The sequence below is a fragment of the Mycothermus thermophilus genome (assembly GCF_041956435.1).
Source record: "Mycothermus thermophilus strain CBS 625.91 unplaced genomic scaffold VTJ04scaffold_1, whole genome shotgun sequence".
NCBI classification, from domain to species: Eukaryota; Fungi; Ascomycota; class Sordariomycetes; order Sordariales; family Chaetomiaceae; genus Mycothermus; species Mycothermus thermophilus.
In genome coordinates this window covers 930,363-949,927 of record NW_027191427.1, presented here as the reverse complement: position 1 = coordinate 949,927, position 19,565 = coordinate 930,363, and the positions used below count along the sequence as shown (strand labels likewise).

General features: G+C 56.1%; 3 protein-coding genes across 3 annotated transcripts; all 3 read left to right on the top strand.

Moving 5' to 3' along the window:
- Positions 1-4,406: 4,406 nt before the first annotated feature.
- On the top strand, positions 4,407-9,427 carry VTJ04DRAFT_325 (uncharacterized protein; the record flags this gene model as incomplete). Its single annotated transcript, XM_069361129.1, has 4 exons — positions 4,407-4,618; positions 4,715-4,817; positions 4,940-7,918; positions 7,988-9,427. 4 exons carry the CDS (start codon positions 4,407-4,409, stop codon positions 9,425-9,427), a joined length of 4,734 nt encoding a protein of 1,577 aa, XP_069222935.1.
- Positions 9,428-11,532: 2,105 nt separating this feature from the next.
- Positions 11,533-13,232, top strand: VTJ04DRAFT_324 (uncharacterized protein; the record flags this gene model as incomplete). The annotated part of the gene is made up of 2 exons (XM_069361118.1): positions 11,533-12,420; positions 12,495-13,232. 2 exons carry the CDS (start codon positions 11,533-11,535, stop codon positions 13,230-13,232), a joined length of 1,626 nt encoding a protein of 541 aa, XP_069222934.1.
- Positions 13,233-14,285: 1,053 nt separating this feature from the next.
- On the top strand, positions 14,286-16,978 carry VTJ04DRAFT_323 (uncharacterized protein; the record flags this gene model as incomplete). The annotated part of the gene is made up of 3 exons (XM_069361107.1): positions 14,286-14,437; positions 14,508-15,430; positions 16,833-16,978. The coding sequence occupies 3 exons, from the start codon at positions 14,286-14,288 to the stop codon at positions 16,976-16,978; spliced, it is 1,221 nt and encodes a 406-aa protein (XP_069222933.1).
- Positions 16,979-19,565: the final 2,587 nt, after the last annotated feature.

Here is a 19,565-nt window from a genome sequence, read left to right as displayed (position 1 = left end):
AGCGAATATCCGGCCAACCGACCGTCCTAACCGGCCCAAGAAGTGTGACACGATGACACGATGGGTTGTCCGGATGAGTTGTTCTTGTCTGTTCCCAGCTGTCGACAGTCGGGTGACATCCATTTTTTGCCAACAAGACTGCCAGGTCTCGCTTCGTATGCACGCCACGACTGTCCCGTCGCAAGGTCGCAGGATGTGCCGGTTCCTTCGGCAGGCAGTCCAAAGTCAAAAGTGGGATTTGCGTCACATGTAGAGAAAATACATCCACAACTCCAAGGGGATGGTCCAAGGGGATGGATAGTCTGTCATCTCATCCAACTCTCCCAATTGTCTTACAATGACTTGCCTGATCCTCTCCAGAGCCCGAATTCCATCAGCGTCCCCGAGCTCCGGTACCGTACATACGGTATCGTACTTGGCCGTGACCCAATGGGCCCAGCCTCACCCACGCTGCTGTCGAGCGATGAGAAACCCAGCGGCTTGCGGCGTACGGGAACCATGCCGAATCCGTTCACGGACAGCGGACGAGGGGCTTGCTGTCGCGCCACCCAACACCTTCCGCGACGGACAGGTGAACAACATACCTACTAGCTAGGGATGTGATGTGCAGGTGCTGTCTTTGATGTGATGCGCATAGTGATCTGTACGGATACCTATACAGTATTTACTTTGTAGGTGGGCGTGGGAGGCCTGGGAGAAAACGTGGCCGTCAGATCTGGCAGATGGCGGGAGCAGAGCAGCAGGCCCAACACCAACAACAACACAACCTGCTTCACCTCTTGCCAAATACATGTCCACGCCACGCAAGCAGAGGACGAAAAAGGGTTCGAGGGAACAAGAAAGAGACAGACAGCCAGACAGATGACTGACAGGGAGGGGGAGGGCGGCTGCAGCCAGCACGCGCACAGACCGGGGAGACCCGCCGAGAACCGTTGTCGGTGGAGCAGGTCGTCGACGCCGTCTTCTTTAAGACCCGGCATGGTTTGGGCGGATGATGGGGATTCTCTCTTGAAAGATAAGTCGTGGGGAGAAGAAGGAGAATCGGACGAGGAGACAATTTTTTTTGGTCTTGGAGTACGTAGTCAACCGAGGTTGTATCTCATTCCATTGATTGATGATGTTTCTCGCTTCAATGATCAAGTCATTGGGAAAACAAATGGCAGCACCGGGCAATGACGACGAGCAGATCTGGCGTCCCTTTTGGGCCAATTCGGGCAGCCGTGAAGATCACGATGCGTGACAAGGGACCCGCAGCGAAGCGACAACGGGCGGGGCTTTTCTGTGGCTAAGCCGGGGGTCACCTTGGCTGCCGTGTCGGTGGGCCAAATCTGTCAGGGTTCAGGTTCGGGTTCTGCTCTGAGGGAGAATAGCAAAAGCGGAGTGCCAGAGCTCCCACAGCTTTTCTTCAGGGTCTTTGCTCCGTACATCCACAATGTGATGGATGAGAGCTCCTCCTGTGTCTTTCGAGCAGCATCCCGTTGTTTTATCGTTGGGTGGATTTCCTGGCTAGGTCCCTGGACCAGGCAAAGGATGGGACGGGTGTAAACCCCCAACTCCAAGAGTGTGGAGGACATACGTATACAATAGTTATTATCCATTTTCCACGAACGGATCCCGTCCAGGCAAAAAACAACCGGGACGGACGAACACAACCTTGTTCTCGTTGTATTGCACCGAACACCTGCTCATAGTTGCTCCGTCCATCTGGACGCCAGGGTGGATCGTTGGGGAGGGATACACAAGCAATGATGGGAATCCATCCATGGGACCAGCCTTGCCACTTGGAGATCGGACAGCCATCTCAACCAACAGCGAGTGTGAGTGAGCAAGCAGCAAAAAACAATGTAGAACGGAGAGGGGCAAACCGAGGCGTCGGGCAACCTAGGTAGCTTCACACAGCGATTCGTCAAGCCTCCTACCTCTCCAGGGTACAGAACTTGGAATTTTGCCTCGTCATGTACCTCAGGTTTGTATATACAGTACGTACCTTCTTCGGGCGGCGTGTGGTTCTGCAGCCCGGCCCAGCACAGGAATAAGGTTAAAAACGGGCCAACGAGGGTGAAAAGCGTCGTAGAGAACAAGAAGAAACGTGTGAGGGAAGGGAGGCGGGCGAATCAACGGGATGGGGGAAGTGGGAAGTGGACGCCATCATTGGATGGAACGGCTGTTGCAGCCCCCTGCTTGCTTTCCTCCTCCTCACCTCACCTTTCGCAACAGTCCCGGGGCGGTGTCTCACTGTCTCATCTTTTTTTCTTGGTCCCTTTTTCAGGTTTCCTTGGGGGACTGCTCCCTCTCCCTCCGGCCGTGGGGAGCGGAGCGTGGGGTAGTCTTACTTTCTACTCATACACTGACTGTCTCTCTGTCACCCCTCGTCCAGCTGGCCACGACGTGTTGGTGACTATGTTCTGGTTGAAGTGTTGGGGTTTCTAGATGGGAGTAGGTATTTCATTGCCGGCGTATATAGAGAGAGAATGGAAGTAACGCAAGTACCCAACTCGCTGTCCTGGCGGGGGAGATCGGCAGCCAGGTTTCTCGTGGCCGAGATACATGGGGACATGGGATGACGGTGGTGTGTGTGTGTGTGTGTGTGTGAACTGCAAGTCAGGTCGCCGCCCTCCTTGGGTTTGTGCGGCATCCTGCGGCGAACACCAGGTCAGACAGACAAAACATTGGGTGTCTGGCAGTGAGCTGTGCTTGACTCCCAAGGGGATATTTTTCTGTCCACTGCATAATGTTTTGTTAATTTTTCTTTTCTTTTCTTCTTCCATCAAGTCGATGAAGAATGGAGGAAGTGAACCCTCGCCCAACCCTGTCTTTACTCGGGCGCCGCTGCCATCGTCGCGCAGCTCCCGCTGCCGGGTCAGCTCCCACCAGTCAGGCAAGGTGTGGTGCTTCCAGGTTGTCTGCTCCTGCCAGGTGGGCAACCCAGTCGCAACCAGGAATGGGCGGCGATGAGTGGCCAGGGCGGCTCGGCTCAGGTCTTGGCTCCTCTTGCAGACCCACTAACCGCCCAGGCCCGCTGCCCGCTGCCCGCTTCCTCTCTTCCCTCTCTCTGTGCCTCTGCCTGTTCTGCTTGTCTCGCTCTTCTCGCGTGTCTTGGCGGTTTGCACCCAGCAGCCAGCCCAGCCCAGCCAGTCCAGCCAGCCCGCCTTTACCTCACCTCTGCTGCTGCACCTCAGGTTTCTCTGCACCTCACGTCTCCATCCTTCTGTGTCCTCTCTTCCATTTCTCTCCAATCCCAGGCCCTCTTCGTGCGGCGGCGCCTTGTCGCTCCCGTCCTCTCTTCTTCGCTGCCCTCTTGTGTCCTCTTTGCCCTCAAATCATTCATCATTCATTCCCCTTGACTAAGGTCTCCTGGGGTCCCGCCGTCCATCCCGTCCCCGTCGGGTCCCATCTGCTTCCCGCAGCCATCCACCCACACCTTATTCCACCTATTCCACTTCCACATCCTTTCCCTCCATCCACTCCCACTCCCACCACCTTTCGCGCCTCCCCAGGCATCTGCACCTTTCCTCTTCCTCCACCCTACCTGAGGTGGGAAACCCGTGCGTTTTTTCTCCACGACCTGTTGCTCGACGCACGGTAGTTGGACTTTGGAAGTCGGGTCGTTCTGTTGCAACGCCCGACACCTTGCCAATTCCGCTTTTCTTTTCGTGTGCATCCGCCGCTCTTCTCAGCCTCCCGACCACTTCGTCGCCGCCATCCCGTCTCTCGCCGCGACCACCACATCTCACCACCTTTCCCCTCTGGCTGGACCTCGACACCAAACAATCCTCTCGGTCCGTTTGAATACACGAGCAACACGCCCACGCTCTCGTCACCTTTTGCTGCCGATCAACGAACGCTGTCGCTCACGATTACCGAGTCGGTCGTCCCTACGCCTCTGTCGAACCTCCCCCACCCTTCCTTGACCGCCTCGTTACCGAGTCTGGTTGTACTCGCGGATGAGGCCGCCGCGCGAACCTGTGGTCGCACGCTCGATATCGCTTTTTCGGCCTTAATTTCCACCAGTCCTTCCGACGGCACCGGGTCGACTAGCTTGCGACTCGTCCGCCGGTGACTGGCACGGCGTCGCTGGTCGCTCGGCCCTCGAGGCACCTGCGGCAGCCGTCACGGCCCCGCGGACCCGTGTACCACTTGCTCCGGCATCGCGCGCCCTGTCGAGATCCGTCCATCTTGCCCGGCTCGGCACGGTCAGAGGTTCAGACGACGACACCATTACGGCCGTCCCAACTCCGCGGATTGCCACCAAGCCCTTTGGTGACTGAAACCTTACGGCATAGGCTCTTGACAACGACCGAATTGAGAAGTGCAGGCCATTCCAACTACGCTCTTGTTCTTCCTACCCGTGTATCCCTTCAACCGCGACTCTCGATACTCTTGCTCCAGCCCTCACAACAAGAACCATGGCTTCCAACATGCCGGGGATGGTCCCCAACCCGGGGATGATGATGCCCCAGCAGCAGCAACAACTCCAACAACTCCAACAACAGCAAACACATCCGCAGTTGAAGACCCTGGTCTACAGCCACTTGATGTCGACGATGAGCATGGCTCCGTCCGGTTCATGGCAGAATAATTTCAGCACCGGTGATCGCTTCAACAAAGCTCTAAACCTGTACGAACCCCCTCTTGCTTGGATTTTGGTCCTTGCCATCTCAAGTCAAGAGATCGGCGGTGACGCGCTTTGACTAGTTGCTGACCCGAGCCTCAGTGTTTCCAACACGATCCTAGCGTTCCCCAACAATGATTGGCAAACCGTTTGCAAGACTGCCATGGATTTTGAAAAGAAAGCCTTCCTTCAGTCCCCAGATAAGGTACATTTTCCTTCGTCAGCCTCCCCTTTGTGCATTCGACTTCTAATAAACCGCGTCGCTACCCTGCTCTCTCCAACCTAAAATTTTATACTTGCTAACCGACCACTTACCCGGCTTCGTAGGATTCATATGATCAAGCGATGACGCAACGAGTGAACGAGATGATGAAGCGGCGGCAAGCTTTACTCCCCCAGCTTCAGGACCAGATCAACAATGAAGCCGCCCGCCAGGCCCAGATCCAACAACAGCAGGCCGCTCAGGCACGCCAGCAGTTGATGCTTCAGCAACTAGCAGCTCAGAGGATGGGTCAGCAAATCACAGGGTTTCCGCCGATGCAAAAACCAATGCAGGTTCCCGGCATGCCTCCCCAGGCCCAACAATTACCGATGGGGATGGCCAACCCGGGAATGCTCCAGACCGCCCCCGGACAGCGCCCATTTCCGGTGCAGATGGCCCAGGCACGGCCGCAGCAGCAGCCCGGCGCTCTTCAGCAGCTTGATCCTCTCAGCCGCTTGACCCCCGAGGAGAGAATGCTGGTCAATGATCGTGTCATGCTCTTGCTGCGTGACGTCACAGATCAACACAAGAGCCAGCTTCGTCAGTTGCTACAACAGAAGATGGCCCCCGCGCAGTGGCAGGCGATTGTCGCCCAAGGCAAGGACCCCGTCTTCGTCTATTATCAGCAGCAGGCGATCAACCTCCTGAGGTCGGAAGGCCAGCTACAGCCGCGTCCGGGCATGGCGGCGGCAGGTATGCCGAGTGGCGTCATGCCGCCAGGGGCGACCCAGGGTCCCATGAATCCTGGGCTGATAGGAGGACTTCCACCAGGAGTTCTTCCGGACGGCCAGGTATTCCCTGCCGGCATGGCCAACAACCAGAGAAACCTGATAAACCAGCGGGTGGCAGGTGTCGCCGGCGTGGGACCCGGGCCGAATCCGGCCGCTAACGCGATGGGAGGTCTCCCTCAACAAGCGACTCCGGGCACTCAACCAGGGCCGACTCAGACACCTCGACCCGCTTCGATGCCCGGGTTCAACATGGGGAAGCCCAATATGGACCCTGCCGCCGCCGCCGCTGCTGCCGCCGCCGGTGGCCAGGTTCCGGCTGGCATGCGGCCCGTACCCGGCCAGCCGATGCCCGGTCAGCCCGGCCAGCCGATGCCCGGTCAGCCCGGCCAGCCGATGCCCGGTCAGCCCGGCCAGCCTAACACCATGCCCACTCCGAACGCTGCTGGGCTCCCGCAGGCGCAGAACCCGGGGATGAACCAACCCAACCCTCAGATGCGCCCTGGGACCATGGGCCAGATGAACCAAGCGATGAACCAGGGCAACGCGCCCGGAATGGCGGCCACCCTCAACCCGAATTTCAGCCACACCAACAACACGAGGCCACAGTCATTACCGCCCAATATCGGGAACCCCGCCCTCGCGGGCATGATGCAGAATCTCAATCCCGATGCTCAACAAGCGGGCATGACTGCCGCGGGAGTCCAGGACAACGCCGCAAACATCCGGAACTTCTACGCCAGGCTCGCGAACCAGCAGCTTCCTAACAGCGCGGTTGCAGGGGCAAAACCCAACATGCCTCCTGGAATGATGGGACAGCCGCCTCAAAATCCCCTAGCCGGGCCGAACCAAGCCGGCGCGGTGAATGTCAGTATGGCAGGCAACGCGGCCATGCCAGCTGCAGCCCAGGTGCCGACATTGCCTCAGCAGCAACCGCCGCAAGGGCAAACCCCGCAGGCACAGCAGGCTCAAATACAGCATCAGCAGCTCCTCAACTTCGCGCATTCGCCGCAGGGCCGTATGATGATGAACACCATGGACATCAGTCCGGTGGTCCTCGAAAAGCTTCGCCAGCGGGGTCTGCAGATTCCACCAGAGATCCGGAAATGGAATCAGCTGCGGCAGTTCCTGATGGCCAATCCAAACTCGGCCCCGCCTCAGTGGCAGATGATGCTTGATCAGTGGCAGCTAGTGCAGTTGAAAGGCATGGTGATGCAGCAGCAGAAGAAACCGCCGATGCCTGCTCCAGGCGTCTCTCAACTCCCGAACGCGCGCCCACCGCAGCCTCCAGGCGCGCAGCCGCCCATGAATCTTCCTCCCGGCTTCACCTTCCCCCCTAGCATCGACCACATCACTCGTCAAGACCTGGATACCGTGCGCGCTAAGGACGCGCGCTTCCGGGGGCTTTCTGATGAGCACTTGACCGAGTTCCTGAAGAAGTCCAAGAGGGAAGCGTACATACGGAAGGCCTGGGAACAGTATCATCAGATGCAACGCAACAATGCGGCCATGCAGAGACCTGGAATGCCTGGGATGCCGGGGATGCCGCCGACCACGACCACCGCCGCGCAGCCGACCGTCCCTCCCGCCATGGCGCCGCCGCAACCGATGCCGAATATGGCCCAGGTACCGCAGCCACAGCAGCCGCAGCCGCAGCCGCAGCAAATGGTGCCTCCTAAACCGGCGACAACCGTTCCGCCGGCGGAAATGAGCGCTGCCACTGCTCCCGGCGGAGCCAGGCCGGGCGCCCGACCTCAACCTCCGCAGCCTTCGCCTGCTCCGGCGCCGAAGAACCTCAAGCGTCCGAATGAGGAGACGAATGAAGCGCCGAATCAGCAGCAAGCCAACGCCGCGCAGCGGCCACCGCAGCAACCGCCGGCCCAAGGACTCCAGCGTGTCACGATGGAGCAGCTGATGAAGCTGACCCAAGAGCAGCTGGCCAAGATTTCACCCGAACAGTTGGCCAGGTTGCCGCAGGAGATGCAAGCGTATGTGCTGAGGGCGCGCGCGCAAGGAGTGCAGGCAGCGCAGGCGGCACATGCAGCACAGGCCGCACAAGCAGCGGTAGCGTACGCACCGCAGGGAAACAACGAGAGCATCGCGCGGCTTAAGGAGATCGCTGCTGAGGCTCAAAGGCTCTGGCAAATGGAGATGCGGGAGCCGGAAGTGCCGGTGCCAGCTTCCGATGTGAACGAGGCTCGCGTGAAGCTCGTGAAGGCGCTCGACAAGATCAAGCAGCTCCGTGGCCACTCCAAGATCGCCACCTGGTACCACCTGACGCGTGACGACGCGCGGGCTAAGATGTTCTTCAAGACGGTGAGTGCCGAAATATATTTTCTTTGATAGGTCGTGCAACATCATACTGACAAGGTGTTCCGTTTACAGCGCTTCAAGGTTGCCAAGCATTTCGATGAGGCTACCCAGCAGCTGCGTCCGGGCCCTGTGACCATGTCCCTTGCGGAGCTGGATCAGTACATCAACATGATGGACAGCATGCTCCAGGATATTGGCATTCTCAAGAGAACGGCTAGCCAAGAGGGTGTCCCCGTCCAAAACCAGGCGCAATCGCAGCAGCAACAGCCCCCCCACCAGCAGCAGCCGCAGCAGCAGCAGCAACCTCCTCAGCCTCAGCCGGCGCCGCTCAACGCTGCAAACCTTGAGAAGCAAGCCGCGGCTCTGAGGAACGCTCAGAACCGTGTCGCCCAGAAGCCGTCACAGCCAGGCCAGCCTCCGGCTGCCCCGACGACGACCCAGCCGCCATTCCAGTTCAATGCCGGAAAGTCGCCGGCTGGCAACCCGCAGTACCTGGGCGAGCCGCGCCTGTCGCAGGACAACCTGGTCATGCCGCCCGCGCGCAAGAAGGCGAAGACGAACGCGCAACCTTCTCCGTCGATGCAGCAGCAACCCGCACCTACGGCGTCGCCGCAGATCACTGCTCCGTCGCCCGCGCCGGCCCCGGCGGCCGTCAAGAAGCCGGAGCCGCCCAAGCTTACGTGCCCGGAGCCAGGGTGCGAGATGGCCTCCATCGGGTTCCCGACGGAGGAGGCGCTCCAGGCGCACCGCCAGGAGGAGCACGTCAAGCCTTACGAGAACCCGATGGCATTCATGAAGGACCAGCTCGCTTCGGCGCTGGGTCTGGAGCTGGATGCTCAGGGCAAGCCGGTTCAAAAGCCCAAGAATACCAACAACGCATCGGCCGGCGCCACGCCCATGAGCATCAGCCAGTCCACGCAGGGCCAGAAGCTGGGTGCGCAGGCCATGTCGCGCGTCTCGTCCACACAGCAAGGCAAGGCCGCCGCTCCAAGCGGCACCAAGCCTCCGGCAACTCCTGCCACCGCCGTCTCGGCTGCGGCCCCCGCGGCCATCGAATCCGACCCGTGGGCCGGCGCCACCATCGACCCCAACGACCTCATGACCAACCTGACGCAGTCGCTCGAGGCCATCACGGGCACCATCGCGCCCGAGTTTGGCACGTACCGCAGCCTGACGCCCAATGACACGCCCGAGTCGAGCAAGGACTCGGGTGCGTCGGAGCCGACGAGCGATATTGCACAGGACGCCAGCCTCGACATCGACATCAACTGGCAGTCGGCGCTGGACGGGGACATGCTGTACGACTTGACCAACGTCGGGGTGGAGAACTTCGAGGCGGCGGATTTCCAGGGCTTGTTTGGCAACGGCTCCGGGGGGTTCGGGGATGGCGGGTCCATGGGGGGAAGCTCGTTGTTTGCGGATGACGTGTTGATGAAGGATGCGTTTGGTGGTGGTGGAGGGTCGTCGGGGACGTCGGGGTTTGGGGATTTGGGGGTTGTGGATTTGAACTGATGGTGGGACCTGTGGGGGTAAAAGTAATGTGTACATGACTGAACATTGGTCTATGGGATGGCGGGCGGTTGGTGATGGGGAGTGAATGATTGATGTAGGAGTTTGTTCTTTTCTTCGTTTGGGATTTGGAGTTCTGGTCTGATGGGCAAGCAGGAAAGGCAGGCGGGCTTCAGTTTCGGCTTGGCTCGGTTTGTTATTGTTATTCCTTTTCTTCTTTTTCTTTCGGGTTTTCCTTTTGGGGTTTGTGTTGTTTTTCGTTTGGTTGTTGGTTGGGTAATTGGTGGATTAGGTCACGCATACCATACCACACATACCATGCTATACCATACCTACATACCATGTCATGCCATGCGATACACGCGTTCACGAGAGGGGGGAAGGAAAGGGAGAAAACGGCCCGGGGTGGTGATGATGATGGATGGATGAGGAGGTTGGGGGAACTCGGTCAGGGTATGTACTTGGTTGGGAACGGGTTGGTGTGGGAAATTGGGGGTTGTGTTTACTCTTTGTTTACTATTCCATGTTTGAAGTGTCTTTTTTTTATTTCTTCTCGAGAGGCAGCTTAAAAAACTGGGGATTTTGCTAGTTGTTTTTTTTCGGGGACTTTGTTGTGATTTGACTGGACTGGTTGTTGCTTGGTTCATAAGTGTTTTGGCATTCGGGGACCTTACTTGGGATATTTGGTGGTATAGGTTATGGGACCCAAGGTTGGCTACTCGTTGGTTACTAAATGGGATGGCCTGGGTTGGGTTGGGTTATGTGGTATTACTTTGTTACTTTCTATTTGTTTCGTGCCTTGTTGTGCTTGTTTCTGTCTTTTGTCATTCCTTCTTTACATTCTAAATACTACCTGTCTAGGTGCCTATCTGTCTGTTTGTCTCTCTGTAATGGGATGGGTTTTGTTCAACCTTTGCTTGCAGGACATCAAGTATTGTTTGGTTATAATTTCCAATCTCTATAGTTGTCAGGTCTAGTTCTTAGCTCTCTCTTATACTCTCTCCGTTGTGGGGAGCATGAATGTGATCCAGATTGATGTAGTTGAGTTGGGTGTCTTGCTTGCGAAGTGAATGAAGGGTGTGAGAGATATGTTGCTGATGCTTTGTGTTGTGGTTGGTGGAGTTCGGTCAGCCTTGAAGACAATGAATAAATTGTCCTTCCAAGGATTCAGAGCCCAGCTTTCTTCACATTCATGTTTGTACGGAGTATATGAGTATGCAAGCACTTGCAGGTTGTGTAAGAGTGCCTTAATCCCAACCCCAACCTTGTTCGCGTCATTGTCGAGTCATTACTTCGCTGAAGTCCACGTGAAATTGAAGCCTTTCCAATCCTATCAAACCGTGTGGAGTGACGTCAGGGGTGTGGTTTCGCGCGCACACAAGTCGAAAGTGAGAAAAAAAAGCGCGATCGCCAAGACTCTTCTTAGCCGCTGCAAACGCGTTGCGCGGCGCCCCACCCCAGATGGACGGACCCGCTGGAACCCCTGACGACCTGAGATGGATGGGGGGCTGACCCACATCCACGTTTGAAAAGAGAGACGCGAAAATGTGTTGACAATTTTCCTGATTCGGAAAGCGAGGTGGCTCCACAGCCTGCAACGCCCCGGCCTCCCAAGCCCCAGCCTCCCCGGGGGGTGGACAGGGTTGACGCGATGCTGGTGGTGGTGGGATATCCAATGTCAGTGATGGAGGGGAAGAAGGGACGCGTTGGAGTTGGGATTTGCTGTTTATCTGTGTAAGTATGGGATTGCTGAATGCTTGCTGAGTTGTTGACGGGTTGTATACTGCATCATTTTTTTGTTTCTCTATTTTTCTGGTTGAGTTTGGTCGAGTTGTTGATGTCCAAATCTGGGCGCCCATTGTCTGCAACGTCCCACCTCGGAACATCAACGGCCCCAGCTCGACCCGCAACGACAAGGTTCCGCGTCCACGTCCCATCGCGCTTTGCCCGCGCTTCTGGTCTCGAGACGCACCTCGTCCCAGTATTTCATCTTGACAGCACTTCCACACCACTTTCGCTCTCTCCCATCTTGCTCCCAAACAATACCAACCAGTCCAGCAGACATCCATCCACCTGCCTGGCAAACCATCTCACACCTTACCACAGTCATGGACGCAATCCGGCCTCTCCCACCAACAGCGGCCCCCGCCATGGCCACCACCACAAAGCCAACGTCGGCATTCTCACGCTCGCCCTCCTCGACCCCCTCCAAGCGCCGCGCTCTGGGCGTCCTTGATCCCAACGCGCGTGCCTCCCCCTCGCCATCCAAGTCCCGCTTCCTCCACAAGTATGACGCGATCAACAAGCCTATCATCACCCCGCTCAAGTCCCGCAGCATCGCCAGCGCCTTCGCCATCCGCCCGGACAGCGAGAACGAGGATGCTGAGAACAGGCAGCTTCCTGGAAAGTCCAGCATGTTCTTCTCCCCGCCGCCAACACGTGCTGGGGCGCTGTCATCCCCGCCCAACGCGACCGAGACCAAGAATCCCATGCTGGGAGCCTCTACGCCGTGTCCCACCGCGATCATCTCGCCGGCAAGCACCATGGCTGGCGAGAGCGCGAGGAAACGTGCCCGTGAGCATGACCTGGTGAACTCTTCCCCCATGAACCAGGGCAATGCCGACTCGCGTTCGCTCGCGTCTTCGCCGTCACCTGTTCCCAGGGACGTTAGTCCCGCTGGGACCACCAGCATGGATGAAGAGCCGGCGAGGAAGAGGGTGTGCCGGGCTGCTGATGCTGCCGATGATGACGTCACGGTGTCTGCTGCCCCGGCGCGTCGCTCGCCGTCTCCAGATACAGATGGTCCGTCCGTGTTTGACACGTCGGGCGTGGATAATACCCAGACGACGATTCTGACGGAGCCCGAGGACACGCCCGCCCCGGGGACGGCAGCGGTCAGGCCTGCGCCGGTCCCTGCTGCGGTGCCGGCCATGCCGGGGAGTGCGCGCCCTGGAGGAGTGGCTGTGAGGAGGTTGACGCGCGAGCAGGCGAGGGAGGTACGTATATATATTCCTTCTGTCTATCCTACGATCCTACGATCCGGGAAGTCACTAACAAAACCTCTCCACAGAAAGCCGAAATCCTCCGCCTCCGCCTCGGTCTCGCCAGCTACAAAGTTCGCACTGGCCAGACGGACATGCCGCTGGACCACCTCGAAGCCATTGCCCGTGCCCGCGCGAGGAGGGCCGAGTCGTTTTCGCTTACTCGTAACGAGACTCAACGGCCGCCGGTGACTAATACCTCGGTGTCAGCCTCCTTCCCGCCTCCCGGCACAACGACATCAACCACTACCGCACCTTCATCGTTGGCCCCTGCTGCCCCAAAACGCCGCCCTCTCCCCGACGCGCCCGTCCGCAACCGGTCAGCGAGCACCGCCAACGACACGCGCCAGTGGGCGGCGCCAGACAGCAATACTGTTGCTGCTGCGAAATCGCAGAGGATCCCCCTCCCCGACGGGCCCCGTCACCATTATCATACCTCAGCATCAGCATCCTCCTCCCACAACGGCTACGGTCACCACCGAGCCCAGTCTGACAATCAGCCCTTCCATCATCAATACCACGACCACCAGCAGCCGGAGCAGCAGCAGAGGAGGAGGCAATCTGACACGCTTCCCTCGTACTACTCTGCGGCGGCGAGGGGGACGAGCTTCACAAGCATTAATGGCAGCAGTGGGGATTGGCGGTCGCGGCCGAGGACGACATCCTCGTCGTCGTCGGGTGGGAGTGTCGTGAATTTGGGGTGTGTGAGCGAGGATGAGGATGGAGCGGCGAGTGGGTTGTTGAGCTTGAGTCAGGCGAGGGATTGATGGGTGTCTGGGTTGTTAGGTAGGGTATGTATGAGGTAATACTCCGTATGTCGAGGTGGATTGTGTGGCTTCTTTCTTTACGGTTCATCTGGCGTAAATGGGGTGGAGGTTGAGTGTTATTAGAGGTTGATTGTTGCGTGTATGTGTGTTCATGTATAGTACTGTTGAATTACCGAGTTCATGTGTTAAATTAGGGCTCATCATACAATGGGGGACTTGTCGTTGTACGACGTCAGCGCTGGAATGGCTGACTTTCTTTGCTCGCGCTACTAGTACTCCGCAAAACTGTTGGACCCGACGGGACTTTGAAAAGGAGAAAGCACTTGTTGAAATCAAGATTTGTGCTGTGTTGTCTGGTGAACGGAACCGAAGGATTAATACTGAGAAGAGACCCCCCTACGTACCGATATATAATCACCACACACAGAGTTCGAGTCATTGTGAGAGAGATCCTCATCGTCGAGGGCAACCTTCTCCGCGACTCGCCATCTTTCGCACCACCACGTACGACGTACGACCGTATTATGATGTCAGGAGCTTTTCAAGCCTGGGCCTCCTGACCTTCAGAAGAATCATGACGACAAAACAAACACAAAAACAGCTCACGAAAAGGGACCTGAGGCCATGGATTTTAACATGGGCTCAAAGTTAATGCAAGATCAGTCATTCCGTTCTTACCCTGAAGGTATTACGAAAACGAGGGCATAGAAATACCCCTGCCATGCTTCCAATAGAGAGCATCGATTCAGAGATCGATGATCAATAGTTTTCAGCTGGGGTGGGTTTGATGGGTCTACGACAACAGGCGGCGATCCGCGATCCCCAGTTGACTGAGTAATCGGTCTAAGAGCTCCAGAGATAACTACTGAGGAGACTCAGGAGTCGGGATTGGGATAAGTATAAATAATATGAAAAACAAGACGCTGGTGAGTTCTTTTGACTGATGAATCTTTAACCCCACGTCCGCTCACGTTTTCTTCCTCTCTCTGAGCCACGTCCGCTGGCTTGTACATACATACATACTGCGATACCTAGTTTGCACTCCCTCTCACCATGGTAGCTATTGTGCCGTACGGCGCCGTCAACCCGGCGTGTTCCCTGAGCATATGTCTCCAAGAAGTTGCTGGCCTCCTCAACAACAACAGCCCGGCTGTTCAGTACGAGGCATGCACTTCGGCATTCGGCTCTCCCGTGACCGCAACCTTGTAGGCGCGCGCCAGACCTTGTACATGCCCGCGCACTCAGCGATGCCGTGATGCTGACACAATCACACAGTACAGTCGATTCTATCATCTCCACGGCCACCGAGACGAGAGTGGTGGATACTGATATCTTCGTCGTGTTTTCCACCGTCACTCACACCCTGTACGACACGCTCACGCAACCGGAAACCATCAGCGCCACGGCGACCGAAACCTCGACCATCCTCGTCACCGAGACCGCCACCGTGACGGTCACGGCAGGGGATGCTCCCGCCGTCAAGGCCCGTCGTAATAACATTAAGCGGAGGAAGCGGACCTGTGTCCCTCGCACGTCTATTACCACAGCTCCATCTACCTCGGCCGACGCTACCACCGCCAACCCGGAGCCGTCGATTCCTTCCAACTGCGCCAACCTTGAGGAGTTCTCCTCGGCCTGCTCCTGCATCACCGCCGTCAGCGACGCCACCGTCACCGTGACCGTCACGGAGCCCACCACCACTAACACCATCACCGCCACCCAGGACGTGTGGACCACCGTGACCGAGACCGTGACCGAGTACGAGGTAGAACACATCACCGACGCGACCTCAACCGTGCAAACCACCGTCGTGGTCGCCACCACCACGTCCCTCACCACCTCCACGACCACCGTCACCTCCACCTCCACCGTCTTCCCGATCGGCTATCTCAAGCTGGCAAACGAGGACAAGTACGTCCACTACGGCGTGCTGAACACGTGGCCGTTGCAGGGCTCCCCGCTGCCGAACGACCGCATCACCTTCACGCCCGAGGGCCAGCCGTACCTGGTCATCCAGCCGTCGCTCAAGCTGGTGGCGACCTTTGGGAACCAGCCGCTCGGGAACAAGGTGAAGGTGACGTTCAAGTTTCCGAATTATTCCGCCGGCGATCGGGACGTGCTGTGCCAGATCGGGGCGGGGAGGACGGTGACGTGCACCATTCCCGGGACGGATTATACGAAGACCATGTATATAAGTGGTGCGTTTTATATGGCGCCTGCGGAGGGGACTCAGTCTGGGTATACGGAGTTTCCGGGTTTTGTGCTGGTGGACGCGTGAGGGATGGGATTACGGAGGACCGTGTTGTCGGGGAAGAAGAAGGAGGGCGCATGGGATGGAGCGGTCAAGTTGGACGGACACGCGGAGATATGGAGATATTCATAAGTACTACATTCTTCGATCGTAGCATCTTAATACTAATGCGTAAGACTGCACAATAATGTGAATAGACAAATGCCGTTCATACAAGCCCAAACATCTCACCATGTTCATGGGAGATGGCTCTCCTCGCTTGTCCTCGCAACGAACCTCTTTCCATGACTTGGGTCGCGTGCTTGGTTATCGATGACAGTAGAGAATCTATGATCTGGGGGATGGTCTAGTCGAAATTTAGAGAAGAGGAATCAAAGTAAATAAGAAAAGACAACCACTTACCGAGGCACATATTACTTCAGGTAGTTCTTTGTCATTGGTGAGGTCCGAGTGGTTCTATGGCCACGAGTCCTCAACAAGAGTTGATGGCTCAAACTATGTTCCATCTCTTGATGGTGTTACGTAACTCAAACTTGCCATAATAATGGCAAAGATATTGACACTGCGTCCATGTCCTTCGCCTTTGTGTGTACGAGGCCTTGAATGTCGCCTTGACGGTGAAAACTAGTGGTAGCTCCCAAATCCCCGGTTTGGGAGCACTTGCCCGGACACCCATGTTTGGACCCAATCCTGGGTCCAAATCGAATTTTTGATTTCAGAATCCAACTCTACGACTCAACCCAAGTCTGAATCAAGCGTTAGATTCAAAATATAGAGATTTTTGTTGTTGAGCCCCCAAAACCGCGATTTGAGTGCTGTGTGGGTCTTCGCGGTTCAGGAGAGTCTCTTCCTATTTTGTCAAAACACAACTACGCGACTCAATAGTACAACGCGACACTTTGGAAGACTCAACTCAACACGGTCAACACAACACTGGCTCAAAATATCAAAGACTTGAAACAACAAAACCTCTCTCCTGGAAATATATTTCAAGTCAGAAACGCCTCCCGATCGTTACCCCTGAAGACGACCCAACGCAGGTAAATATACGAGCAAGTATTCGATTGTCTCTATTACACCATTACCACTGCCTCTCCCACACCGGCAGCATGATTCTTCGAAAGTATGCCACCAAAGAGGAGGCAAAAGAGGCGAAACGGCGGCAGGCCATAGAGTACAAACGAAGAGCCCGATTCCGCGCCCTTTATCCCGAACGTCCCCTTCCTCCCAAACAGGCCGCCGGCCTCACAATTATCCAGTATACTAAGAAAAATACCCCCAATCCTGGTCAGCAAACTCAATCTTGGACACAGGCATATCCGCTTCAGCCTGTGGTTGTCAGCAGCCAGGTCATAATACCCAGTTTACTGCCGCCACTAGGACCATCACCACCGCCAGCAGCACCACAACTATCACCACACCCACAATCAGCAGCAGCAGCATCATTATCATCGCCGCTGCTGCCGCCACCGCCGGCTGTACCACCATCAGCTGAACCACCGCCGCCACCATTATCACCACCAGTTGCACCACCACGATCGCCATCACCGCCAATATCGCCCTCACTATCACTCTCAGAACTATCATTCCACTCTTGCCAATCAACACCAGCAACACCAGAAGAATAACTAAGACGCCGAGAGAAAGCAGAAACATCGCCCAAGTTGCAGGAAGGCATCCTCGACCCGGAGGAGGCACGCAACACACGACAACCTCGACAAACTCAAGACCACATCAATACTAGACTAAGACACCAGCCCGATGGCCTGAATCCGGACGGTCGCATCTCAGTCACCCAGGACATCACCTGCGACCGGCAGACACAGTCCGATATCAATACAAGGAATCCTCCACGGTACGATGACGACGAGAACGACGATGAGGTAGCAATACTGGAGCAACTACAACAGACAGGGCAATATGCGCCTAGTGCACCACTTGTCGTCAACAAGGTCGCAATCCCCAGACCGCCGCTGAGGCGTCTGTTACCGAAGCCGCCTGTGACAACCCCATCGCGGCCAGCAAGGCTTGTCAGAAACTGCCCTGGCCAGTCGGGGATAGGGACAACTGACAGCCCTGTGCCGCCACCTCAGCCGACAAGAGTGAGACCGACCGGCCCATCAACCGCAGGGTCCCAATTCCATGAATCTCATGGCAGCCATGGCGGCGCGGTATTATCTGACTACCCTGTTCCGTCTCTTAAACCAGCAGGAGGTGAATCGATATCAGTGAATCTATCAAACCCAGAGTCTCAGACCCATGAGCTGCATCATCATCATCATGCGCAAGGCATCGTCGATCCATCTCCTCGTATTAAGCAAGAACCCGGCACGGAGGAAGAGGAACTCACGTATCCAACCTCACAACAAGTAACCCTTCTCCCATATTAATATCACATCCGCTTCCACACCGATTAATCACTAACCATCCCCACAGCAAACCTTCACTTCAACAACATCATCATCAACAACCACCACCACCACTATTACCAAGCCAACCGCCGCATCATCAAACTCACCATTTCCCTATTACACAACACTCTTACTACGCCCCGAACCCGACTGCGAACCCGAAACCAACGACTGTCCCGGACCACAGACTCTGAAAGAAGAGCCAAACATGACGAATATCAACAGCGTTGACGAACCAGACGGTCTACCCCGTGTAACCGATGAAGAGAGTCTCAGGGAAGATTTATTAATCAGGTCTCGTTATCCATTCTATCCCGGGAGTGTTGTTGGGGGCATGTTCTCATTTTAGCTAGCTATTCGCGTCCACAGAGAGGAGCGGTTCACTGCGTCGGTGGTTCTGGGTCTGGTTTATACATGCTTGACGTTGTGATTGGGGAAGGGTTGTGCTAACTTGGCTTTTCACATTTCAGTTTGTTCAAGCGGGGTGGATGGGGTATACGGTTTCTAATACTTACTGGAGTATGAGTTGAGCTAAGCTTAGACTTTCAAGTATGGACATATTATAGGAAGGTCTAAGGCTCAAACAAGAGGGTAGTTTGATAGGTGTTCACATCTTTGGCATCTTACCGGAATCCACTCTAGGGTCGGAACCGAGCAAGCCAGGCGATATGTTTTATTAATCCGAGCCTGGACTAAATGTTCTGAAATTACAAATCTATAATTACTCCTGTTGTACCTCGAATACGCATTTTGAGAGCAGGTAAAGTCTCGGTCGGTCCTCGGAATGGACACATACATTAGACCTTGTCCCCTTATCCTATTTGGTCGAATCACAAAACATGTCACGGTTAAACACCGCCAATTCGCAAGTTCACGCAACCCAACATACGGGAAAAAGACGACTTATCAACCAAGTACAGCACTAGGTCTGCAGTGTTTGGTAAAGTAAGAGGTGTTCTTGATTCTTAAAGCCAATGGGACGTCCTGGGAGCTACCCGAGATATGCCACCGAACAGGAGCGGGTGGAGGCAGCGAGGATACGGAAAAGACTGTCCAAAATTCGATGCCGATTACGTCGTCGTAACCTACTCGACTTACAAGTTATACAGTAAACTCCAAACAGTGAAGGAAGGTTGACTAGTACATCACGTCCTCTACAGCGTGTTGCCGCCCACGGTCGGGTTGGAAACCCCGGATTTCCGCCGGTATGTATCATTAACGAGTGTCATGCCACTCTCCTCTGCCACCATCGTCATCACGACCACCATCCCTACCTAGCTACAAACTACGACACATAATCTGCCACAGCATACTGACGTAAACAACCAGGCACCGCCGCCACCAGCAGCAGCAGCAGGAGCAGCAGGAGCACCGTCATTAACAATCCTAGCCCCATCGCAGCCGCCAGTACCGCTTCCCAACCTCGATGGTGCCCTTGAATCCGGTCTCACAAGCAGCTTCATACTCTGCTGCTGGCCACCTTGTATCGCCTCCTCAGCTATCAGGAAATGGGCCAAACAGCCTGCCAAACCCAGGGGGTCAAACTCATCAACCCTCGAATGACAATGGCCTCACCAACCCATCACCACACGTCAAGCAAGCACCAGGGACCGACGCACTGGACCTCTCAAGTCCACAGCCTGTAAGTCCTTTCATATTCTCACATCCACC